Source organism: Bufo gargarizans, chromosome 3 (genome assembly GCF_014858855.1).
Source record: "Bufo gargarizans isolate SCDJY-AF-19 chromosome 3, ASM1485885v1, whole genome shotgun sequence".
NCBI classification, from domain to species: Eukaryota; Metazoa; Chordata; class Amphibia; order Anura; family Bufonidae; genus Bufo; species Bufo gargarizans.
In genome coordinates, this window is record NC_058082.1 from 242,115,564 (window position 1) to 242,127,452 (window position 11,889).

Here is an 11,889-nt window from a genome sequence, read left to right on the forward strand (position 1 = left end):
AAAATGGGCAATTTTCCAGGCACATTAGTTACCTGAATGATGGGCAATACGTCAATGTAAGAGTTTCAAAAGACTTAGGGAGGATTTATCGTCCCCACACGCCTGTTGTTTGGCATAAAAAAGTTTTAAAAAAAATTGTTTAGGAACTTTTTAAACTCCATTGTGATTAAATTTAGTCACAATTGACACTGCCCTCTCCTTTTTCCAATAACGGGGCAAACTGAGGGTGGAGCATGGGCAGGGCCATCTGGCCCAGCACATTTATCATCACATGGAGTAAATGACTGAAAACTACTCCAGCTACCAGCAGGCTTAGATTTCAATGTGGAGGATGCATTTCATTTATGACGAGGAATGTGCCTAAATTAATTTAATCCGGCTAGGATATCAAGATTGGCTTAGCCGGTCTTGATAAATCAGAATCAGTGTTTATTGGATGGTTGTTGTTGTTTAACATCTTTTTTTTTAAACATTATTACTGTTTGTTAATTAGCTGTTAACTCGAAGTAAATGTTGTTTTTTCAATTTCTCAACAGACATAAAAGAACAATGTTCACTAAACACTGCATGATTCATTTTGTTTTTTTCATTGGAGCTTAAGGCTGAGCATCAGAAACTATGACAACATTAACCAATAAACAGGATATAGTTTTGTGGACTATGTATATCATCATGGGAGAACATGGATGACATTATAGAAGTACTAGTGCTGAGTTTGTTAATGTATTAATTAGTTTAATTTGTCACATGACTAAATTAATAAAGACAACATGATGTGGTATTTGTGATTTTCCACAGGGCTATGGGCTAAATTACTCAATTCAAAGAACTACCATGACACACACAAACAATAAATGCAGTTCAAAAGCTAATTCAGGACTGCTAAATCTGCACATTTTGACCATACTCACATGAATTGATTAAACATTAAAAATTACTTTTAGGTAGTTCAAGGCACACCTGAGTAAAAAAAAAAAAAGCCTTGACGTAGACGGATCCTAGCCAAACGGTAGCGATGTCACCTATATTTGTGGCATAGTTACCCAGTAGCATCCCCCTCCCTCCTCTCCCCTTCTCCCCCCCCCCCTCTATCTCTCTTTTCTGCCTTCTTCTTTTATTTTTGCTTCTCTTACTCTCCTTTTTCTTCTATTAAGTGTTTCCATGGTACTGCAAAATATATGAGACCAGTTCAGAGAACGCTGCAGGTGATCCTAATATATACTTATCTAGCAAAGACTGGTACTATCTGAACTTGAATGCTGACATTTCCATGTATTGTTACCTTTTGTTCTCATCTATGTATCATCTTAATGCTTCTTTGTTACGTGATTATACAAAGAAAATTGAAAAATAAAGAATATATAACAAAAAAAAAAGTTTGCACAATCACTGTGCTTCTTGGTACAATCATAACTTATTATTCCCTGCTACAGCTACACAGCTAGATACATTTCACTCAGAAGCAGGGGGTGTCTCGCTTTTGCAAAATATGCAAGCATTGCACTGCTGTGTACTGTTTTCCCTTACTTCCCACTATGTTTGTTTTTAGTTCCAGAGCTCACACAACAGATAAGGAGGTGAAGATCCCATTTAGTGATAGGCAAGATTTGTCCGCCTCCCTCACTTCCTCTCAGCCATCTTCTGTGACACTGTTACTGGGGATGGATCTTGCCTGACAACAGGCAGTGGGCTGAAAATTAGGTGCAAGTGAGACTTTTAGTGGCCATGACTTAAAGGGCTTCTGTCACCCCACAACAGTCATTTTTTATTTTTTTTGGGCTAGTTACATTCATTATAGCGTGATATATGAGAATATAATGTTGTCACTTACTTTCATGCGGCCGTTTCTTGAGAAAACGAAGTTTTATAATATGCAAATCCGGTCTCTACCAGCAAGTAGGGCGTCTACTTGCTGGTAGCCGCCACAGAAAACCGCCCCCTCGTCGTGTTGATTGACAGGGCCAGCCGTGATCTCCTCCTCCGGCCGGCCCTGTCAGTATTTCAAAAATCGCACGCCTCTGTTCATTCGGCGCAGGCGCTCTGAGATGAGGAGGCTCGTCTCCTCAGAATTCCCTCAGTGCACCTGCGCCGATGATGTCTTCTCTTTCGGTGATGTCATCGGCGCAGGCGCACTGAGGGAGTTCTGAGGAGACGAGCCTCCTCATCTCAGAGCACCTGCGCCGAATGAACAGAGGCGTGCGATTTTTGAAATACTGACAGGGCCGGCCGGAGGAGGAGATCACGGCTGGCCCTGTCAATCAACACGACGAGGGGGCGGTTTTCTGTGGCGGCTACCAGCAAGTAGACGCCCTACTTGCTGGTAGAGACCGGATTTGCATATTATAAAACTTCGTTTTCTCAAGAAACGGCCGCATGAAAGTAAGTGACAACATTATATTCTCATATATCGCGCTATAATGAATGTAACTAGCCCAAAAAAAAAAAATGACTGTTGTGGGGTGACAGAAGCCCTTTAACAGCTTTTTTCCAGTGGATGAAGGCAGATTTTTTTTTTAAATGAAGTTATTTAGAAATTTGCTAGTTACACCATTATCTATTAAATGAAATTAAGTGAAAGGACAGTGACTGTTTAAGGTGGCTAAAGCAGCTTATTTAGCAATGAAACCTTGAAAAAATTAGATGACAACAAACCTGCCATGTTTTAGATATTTATCACCTCTCCTGACATGTCTGCTGCAGTATTTCCCATGCAAAACCAGTTCCAGAACATCTTTTTGCATAGTATTACATTACATCATGTTTCACCACCATAGCCATTAGTTATGCTGTGCACATCACCACATTGATACATCATGGCATTCCAAGACACCAAGTTCCCCACAGAGCTCTACAGAATGTAAGTATATTTAATACTGTATTTTTATCACTTTAAAGGGGTTGTATCACTTTAGCAAGTGGCATTTATTGTGTAGAGAAATATAATACAAGGCACTTACTAATGTATTGTGATTGTCCATGTTGCCTCCTTTGCTGGCTAGATTCATATTTCCATTACATTATACACTGCTTATTTCCATGGTACTGACCACCCTGCAATCCATCAGTAGTGATCATGCTTGCACACTATAGGAAGAAGCGCCAGCCTCTCTGGTGGCCGGAACAATAGGAGCTCACATAGACTGGTGTTTTTTTTTTTTCTATAGTATGCAAGCATGACCACCGCTGCTGGATTGCAGGTTGGTCGTAACCATGGAAATGAGTATTGTATAATGTGATGGAAAAATGAATCTAACCAGCAAAGGAAGCAATATAGATAATAACAATACATTAGTAAGTGGCTTCTATTAACTTTATCTAAATAATAAATGCTATATGCTGAAATGAGACAACCCCTTTAATACTTTAGGATTTTTCCATTGTAACAGGAATCACAAGGTTTTCTAAAATTCATTAAATTTCCACGAAGACAACTTCAGCAATCAGTTTTTATCACTGTAGCAAACTAGCTACACACATGACTTAAAATGAAAGGCTATCCAGATTATGCATTGATGTCAAGAGAGCATATAGTATGTGGTCTTGACAATCCTGATTGGAGACATCTACCTGTCTATATCTATCTATCTATCTATCTACAGTCATGTGAAAAAATTAGGACACCCTTTGAAAGCATGTGGTTTTTTGTAACATTTTTAATAAAAGGTTATTTCATCTCCGTTTCAACAATACAGAGAGATTAAAGTAATCCAACTAAACAAAGAAAACTGAAGAAAAGTCTTTTCAAGATCTTCTGTAAATGTCATTCTACAAAAATGCCTATTCTAACTGAGGAAAAAGATAGGACACCCTCACATGTATTCCCTCTTAAATTGGCTCAGATCTCACACAGGTATATCACACCAGGTGCACATAATTAGTAGATCGTTACTCTGCATGTTGAATGAGGCTTGCCCTATTTAAACCTCAGACATTTAGTTTGGTGTGCTCCTGACTGTTGAAGTGAGAGTGAGCACCATGGTGAGAGCAAAAGAGCTGTCAGAGGACTTCAGAAAAAAGATTGTAGCAGCCTATGAGTCTGGGAAGGGATTTAAAAAGATCTCAAAAGATTTTGAAATCAGCCATTCCACTGTCCGGAAGATAGTCTACAAGTGGAGGGCTTTCAAAACAACTGCCAACATGCCCAGGACTGGTCGCCCCAGCAAGTTCACCCCAAGAGCAGACCGCAAGATGCTAAAAGAGGTCTCCAAAAACCCTAAAGTGTCATCTCGAGAACTACAGCAGGCTCTGGCTACTGTTGATGTAGAAGTACATGCCTCTACAATCAGAAAGAGACTGTACAAGTTTAACTTGCATGGGAGGTGTGCAAGGAGGAAACCTTTGCTTTCCAAGAGAAACATCGAGGCCAGACTGACATTTGCCAGAGATAAAGTTGACAAAGACCAGGACTTCTGGAATAATGTTCTTTGGACAGATGAGTCCAAAATTGAATTATTTGGACACAACAGCAGAGGACATGTTTGGCGTAAACCAAACACAGCATTCCAAGAAAAGAACCTCATACCAACTGTGAAGCATGGAGGTGGAAGTGTCATGGTTTGGGGCTGCTTTGCTGCAGCAGGACCTGGTCAGCTCACCATCATAGAATCCACGATGAATTCTACTGTGTATCAGAAGGTGCTTGAAGAACATGTGAGACCATCAGTTAGAAAATTAAAGCTGAAGCGGAACTGGACCATGCAACATGACAATGACCCAAAACATACTAGTAAATCAACCAAAGATTGGCTGAAAAAGAAGAAATGGAGAGTCCTGGAATGGCCAAGTCAAAGTCCAGTTTTGAATCCCATTGAGATGCTGTGGGGTGACTTGAAAAGGGCTGTACGTGCAAGAAACCCCTCAAACATCTCACAGCTGAAAAAGTTCTGCATTGAGGAGTGGGGTAAAATTTCCTCAGACCGATGTCGAAGACTGGTAGATGGCTACAAGAACCGTCTCACTGCAGTTATTTCAGCCAAAGGAGGTAACACTCGCTATTAGGGGCAAGGGTGTCCTATCTTTTTCCTCAGTTAGAATAGGCATTTTTGTAGAATGACATTTACAGAAGATCTTGAAAAGACTTTTCTTCAGTTTTCTTTGTTTAGTTGGATTACTTTAATCTCTCTGTATTGTTGAAACGGAGATGAAATAACCTTTTATTAAAAATGTTACAAAAAACCACATGCTTTCAAAGGGTGTCCTAATTTTTTCACATGACTGTATCTATCATGCAAACAATATTGCAGCATTTATCTTCTATTATGTCTGTCTACCTATCTGTCTCTCTTTCTATCTACCTCATATATATTATCTATCTATCTATCTTTTACTATCCATCTCATAGCTATCTATCTCATATCTCATATCTATTGATTTATCTATCTATCATATCTATCTATCTGTTACTATCCATCTCATAGCTATCTATCTCATATATATTATCTATCTATTGATTTATCTATCTTCCATCCTATCTCCTATGCCATTGAGCTCTTTATTTATATTCCTGGATCTGTTTTTATATACCCTAAGCAAACAGAGTAGATTATATACAGAGTACATATGATACATATTAATTTTGTGTTCGGAGACACATTTCTGTGATAAAATCTAACGTGGTCTGCACATACTAAATATCTAAAGTGCTTACTTGCAACCAAAATCACATGAGATGTGTTTACAGAGCAGCCACAGGAATCTGCTTTTGCATAGCTGGTTTAGGACATTATTCCACAGCAAACCAAATGGGAAAACAACTTGCACAAAACACTACTCAAAAAGGCTTCAATTACTGTATGAGAACTTGAATGGCATCCAGCTAGCAAATATGTGAGCCTTCTCAATGCTACCACATGAGGAGCTTTGGTTAAGTAAGAAAGGAAATGCACTGTGGTAACCATAGTAAGGACAATGCTGGCTTTGGTATGTCTCCAGTTGTTCAATTCCATTTCCATCTTCAGATTAACCATAATTATTCTTTCTCTGGAAACGCATTTTCTACACTAGTTCCTTTTTTTTTCTCATATCATTAGGATAAAAATGGAGCTTGGAGGGGGTATGACAACCCCACAACTGCCCCTTTATACACTCTGAGAAGGCTACAGATGTCAGACATAAAGGGTCTGTTCAGGCATAATTATTCATTTACTTAAGAAATAGCCAGTGAAACCTGGGCTTGTCTAATGACCTTGAAATGTCCAATATTTTTCTTAGCCTAAAAGAAATGAAATGAAGCTCCTTGTGTAAACTTTCACAGAAGTGAACGACAAAGGGATAAGGACAAATATACAGGGGTGTGGATAAAAATCACAACTGTTTCTTGTTTGAGACTTGAGTGTGCGAAAAAGAAGCACTTTTCATATTGTCTAGCAATTCCTTTGTTTGCCAGCACAAAAAGAAGACAGCTGACATGAATTGAGCCTTCAGAGAGAGCGTGAGGCACCTTGTATTCTCCTCAACAAGCTTTGTCATGGCCTCTCAACTTATTCACATACAGTCTGAAGCACACAATTCCCTAAAACATGGCAGCGAAGAAATGCAGCTGCTAACAAATGCAAATACTTCTTTTTAAGCCCTTTCCCACCCAAAGTAGAAAGAAAATGTGTCTAGTGACCATGGGTATTATAAAGGGCAAATCAATGAACTGGGACAATGGATGGCACTTGATAAGAAGACTTTCTATGATTGCTTTGTCTGTGGTAAGAATCCATATTCAAGAAATTGTTTTTAAGAAAGATACAAATTGTATAGAGAAAAAAAAACCTTAAAAACCTTACTTTACTCACAGTAAGAAAAGCAGCAAATATAATTTTTTAGAAGAAACAACTTGAAACACTTAAATATCACAAGAATTTGAAAGAAAATGTTGCAATGACTAATATGGCGATGGGTTTAGAAGACAGTTGGATAAGCTAAAATAATATACTTTAATTCCTGCGTTTTGCTGAATATAATAGAACATAATGTATATTATGAGTCTTCCATAAAAGCTAATGATGCAGAAGCATATATAGAAGGAACCATTGCCAACTATAGAGATAACCCTTTCAGTGAAGGTGCAGCTGACAGATGAATCCAGCTCTAATGGTTACCTCTAGGATTCAAATAGAATGGATTTGCTTTAGAAATAACAAGCACTTCTGCTATTTTATTGTCACCATCATATTCTAAAAATGAATATTTGTATGTGAGAGAATTCTAGCCATTCACTGCCAATGGCTCTGAATTCTCTCTGGGACCTGCTGCATCAGGCTGATGATTCATCTCATCTACATAAGAATTTAAGGATAAACCATGGAAATTATATAGTTAACCGGATTATATGGAACACATGGAATACCCCGTGACAAACACATTCCTTATGATCACATTCGGGGAAACTGATATTCATCATTGTGAAGGGTCCAGGGAAATAAACAATGGTGTGCTGCATGATACAGAGAGAGGATTGCAAGCTAGCCAAATAGTTTCATACCAAGCCATTTCCATCTAAAGGTGTTGTGTATCTGTGGGAATGATGGGGATTATAAATCGGCATGTGACATAGTGCCCCTAAAACTCATGGAATGTGGTATGAGGTGGGTATAGGTCACTTTTCACCCTCAGAAAACTTATATTTACAAGGGTTAGGGCTTGAAGTCAAATGCTTAAGATCAATACAGATGTTGTGATAATACACACCCTGAGATTGATCTCAGCATCAAAGAGATATAAAGCTATAGCAGATAAGCAAGCGAGCAAAGGAAAGTGGCACCACATGAAATACTATATATATATATATATATATATATATATATATATATATATTGTCTATAGGAACCATCTATCTGGGGCTTTCTACATACAGTAGGACACTGGATCAGATTATGGTGCAGATAGACCAGCCAGAGGTCCTATCCTGAAAACACCCACACAAATGTGAATTGTGACATGCAGAAGAGTAAGATGAGACCTCAGAAGGGCAGGGTAAAGTGTGACAAGTCTCAGCCTCAGGGAGCAGTGGATCTCAGATGGTGTGTGTAGGTAGCTGGAGAAGTAGCTCACCGCTCTGCAGGGTTGTATCACACTTCCAGTCGTTGCCTAGTTTCTTACAAGACTCCCAAAGGGACAGGTAGTACTGGTTGTCCGCCGTCACCCAGGCTGGGCTCAGAACGGCTCCGATATCCAGACACAGGGCCAGGAAGATGCACACAAGTCCCACCAGCTTGAGGGGGGTGAGGACCGAGGAGCGGACTTCCTCCATCCCGCTGGTAGATGAAGCCATGCTCCCCTCCCAGGATCAGCTCACAGGATATGAGAAGAGAGTAGGGAGAAGGTAGCACTGATGCCAAGAGACCTGATAGGAAAGTGTTGGCAGGAGAGCAGGTGGAGCAGGCTTATTTGATGCCTTCACTAGGAGCTGGAGCTCTTCTCTGCCTCCTTCCCCTGCGTCTCCCACTTGTTCCCCCTGATTCAGATGCTGCTGGCTGCTCCTTGCTCCAGGACAGAAGAGGACTGTTACCCAGTGACCTCCGTCTTTGCATAACTCCCTCCCTCCTTCCTCTTCTTTCTTTGCCTCTTTCTGCTCTGCTTTCTCCTTCTCCTCCTGCTGGCTGCAAAGAGGGCACCGGCCAAACTGCTGACGTCACTGGCTGCTCCAGAGGAGGGACAGGCAGGGCAGCATGGTGACAATGAGAGGCATGTATCAGAAAAGGTCTATCTCTGCGATTTCGGCTCTGACATCTGCATCATCTCTGTGCACAGACTGCAGCTGCTATGTTATATTATTCATGGCTTCCTCCAGTCTCCTCTGATAGGAGTAGGATTCAAAGTTTCAATCTGTCGCTTCATTCAAAAGTGGAAGCTATAGTCGATGAAAAACAAAAATCACAGTTATTTTCACAGTCTGGATTAAAGTTGAAAATAGCGCAAACACAATGTGACATGTTTATGGAAGCACCAGGCAGTTCTTTATTTATTTTTTGCACATTTTTTCATGTCTGCTAGTTTTGCATTTAGAGGTGTCTTTGTGCCTGCAACATTTTCTATGCCAAAGTCAAATTGTTAGTGAGTGTGTACCAACATAAAGCCCTTGCCTTCAATATGCTTATTGTTATTATTAGTAGTATATATAAAATTAATTACTTTCTATCAATATTGTTAAATGATTATTCAATTAAAATGAATAATAAATTAACAAATAGTTTGCATCTTAAAGGGGTTATCCACTTTGAGGCCCTTTCAGTCAGCCCTTGTAGTCAGCCCTTGTAGTAAGAGGTGGGGGAGAGAGCATACTTATCTGCTCCCCACTGCACGGTTTTGGCTCCTTTGGTCTCCCACTGCCACACTCTGGTCCCACTTCTCAACTTCTGGTTTGACTTGTCTCAAATGTGCTGCAGCCAATGACTAGCCGCAGGAGTGACATGTCCCCATGCCTCATGTCAGTGGGTCACATGACACATGGGGGACACATCATCATTGTAGCCAGTCACAGCATGCGGAGTGAGCAGAGGTGTATATCTCAGCTTCAAGGCCTCACTGCGCATGTCTGATTCATGACCACCATTGAAGTGCCTCTGTGTAAGATTTGGCAGGGCCAGGTGCTGAAGTGCAGGATAGAAGGGGAGGGCTCTGTTTTCTAGCCATCTTTCTGTTTTTAATGGCCGTTTTGCATCTAGTTTTCATGGTCATTAAAAGTTATATAAACTCCCAACCACTGCAGTATACATCATGGCCCCCAGCAGTAATAATGTCCCTCATAGTGGCCCATAATGCCCACATAATGGCCCCCACCAGTAATAATGTCCCTCATGGTGGCCCATAATGTCCCCCATAGTGGCCCCAATGTCCCCCATAGAGGCCCCAATGTCCCCCATAGTGGCCCACAGCAGTAATAATGTCCCCATAGTGGTTTACAGCTGCAATATTTTGTGGGGGGGTTTTAACAGAAAAGAAAAAAAAATCACTCACCTCATCCACTTGCACATGCAAACGCAGTCGTTCCTCTCATGATTGTGAAGGATCTGCTGAGGAACCTGCGCTAAGCGATATGACATCAATGAGCGCTCCCAGCATGATCTCGTGTTGACTTCAGCACTCTGAGAGCAGGTCTTTCGGCAGGTCCTTCACAATCAAAAGAGGAGCGACTGCCTCTGCACGTGCAAGTGGATCAGGTGAGTGATTTATTTTTAACCCTTAAAGGGCCATATTGAACTAGCATACTCATTTTTAGCATCCTTTTGACGGGTCCTGGCTTAGAAGTCATTAAAAACAGTCCCATTGATTTCAATGGGTCCATCTGGCCGTGAAACATGCTATTTTTTGACGGCCACTATTCATCAGCTGTTAAAAAAAACAGCAATGTGAACAGCCCCATAGACTTTAATTGGTGCCAAAAATGGCCGTGTGCATGTAGCCTTATAATGTTCCCAGCGTGGGATATGTACATATATATGGTCACTTTGTATTCTTTCTACATTACTGCTTATGCTATGAGCTCACAAATTTTACTGGACAGCAGAAAACCCGACCAATTCCAAGGCAATGGAATAGAAGTGGATTGCAACATGTTCACTCTCTGTTAGTGTGTGGGCTGAGCATATACATTTGTGTAGAGTCAGTGATAGCTCTGTTATGGAGCAGATGTGTTGGTATAAAAAGAAATGTAAGCTGGAGTAAGTACATGATAAAGTTCTGCATTTACTAACATATTATATTTCTTTTGCTTCAGACACTGACAGCTCTGATAGTGTCACGGAAGGTGTACAGAAAACTAGAAGACACAAAATGAAGATCCGACTGACTGGATCCAAAACTAACGAACCAAAGGGTAAGCCCTGCAACAGACCTGGCTCTCTCCCTAACTGCTCAGCCTATGCAAAAATATCTATGGTAGATGATTGCATATCCTTGTTCCTCGACTTTATAACACCTGAACACCCTATAATAGTGAGGGGACACGACCACCGGCTCCCTACACTTGACACGGAGGGAGTCAGGGTCACCTGGGATCCAGCAAACAGGAAAACACAAATGAATGAACAAACTTATCTGTAGAAGAGTCAGTAGTAACATCCAGCATGCACACACTCCAGGAAGTTGTATAAACCGCAAAGTGATGCAGTATGGGAAATGATTTAAAGGGATGCAATCAGTGCAACTACATGACAGCTGAGAGAGGCTAACAGAGCTTCTGACAGAGCTTCTCAGATGTCTGGTGGTGACAGATAGTCTTGAAGCGATTTTCCAGTGCAGAAAAATTGTTGGCAATGGGCACAAAGTTGATAAAAAAAAATAAAGAGAAGTAATACTCACTTCAACGATCCCTTGTCACTCCTGTGGCAACATTTACCTGGTCCCCATGGGTTTTAATTTCCTGGTCGAATCTTAACCACTTCCCGACCGCCCATCGACTATAAACATCCTGGGCGGTCGGGTTTTTCTCTGAATGGACGTTCTGGAACTAATCGCTAATAGTGCAGCTGCTGAGCCAGGGGCCCACTGTCAGTGACAGCAGGGCACCCCAGAGAGAAGGCAGGGACCTTTCTGGATGTCCCTGCCTTCTAGATTGCTGTATACACAGCGCTCAATGAGCACTGTGTATACAGTTGGGGAAGCGATTTGCCACTTCCTGTCTCGTCCCGGTGATCATGTGACCGCCGGGGCTGGGAGAGTGCAGGAGCTATCGGGTCTTCCATAGGCCTCGATCAGCCCTGCACTGAGGAAGTACAGTGCAGTATAATGCTGTACAGCCTCTCTTGAAGGTGTATTTACCCTGTAACTGGGGCTAATAGGCCCCATCTGCTACCCTTGAGGTGTGGCAGACTGGCCAAAATAATTTTGCACAAAATGTGTTTGCCAAGAATCTCAAATTTACTTTATAAGCATTGCATTAGTATTAGAATACATTTTTGT

The 11,889-nt window shown here is 41.1% G+C and overlaps 1 protein-coding gene across 1 annotated transcript in view; it reads right to left on the bottom strand.

The window, feature by feature from the left end:
• TMEM47 (transmembrane protein 47) overlaps window positions 1–8,589 on the bottom strand; it is a 178,997-nt gene extending 170,408 nt beyond the window's left edge. The window contains exon 1 of the mRNA XM_044287711.1: window positions 8,041–8,589. Within this exon, the coding sequence (XP_044143646.1) occupies window positions 8,041–8,260 (220 nt within the window). The 5' untranslated portion in view covers window positions 8,261–8,589. The remainder of the gene's footprint in view (window positions 1–8,040) is intronic.
• Window positions 8,590–11,889: the final 3,300 nt, after the last annotated feature.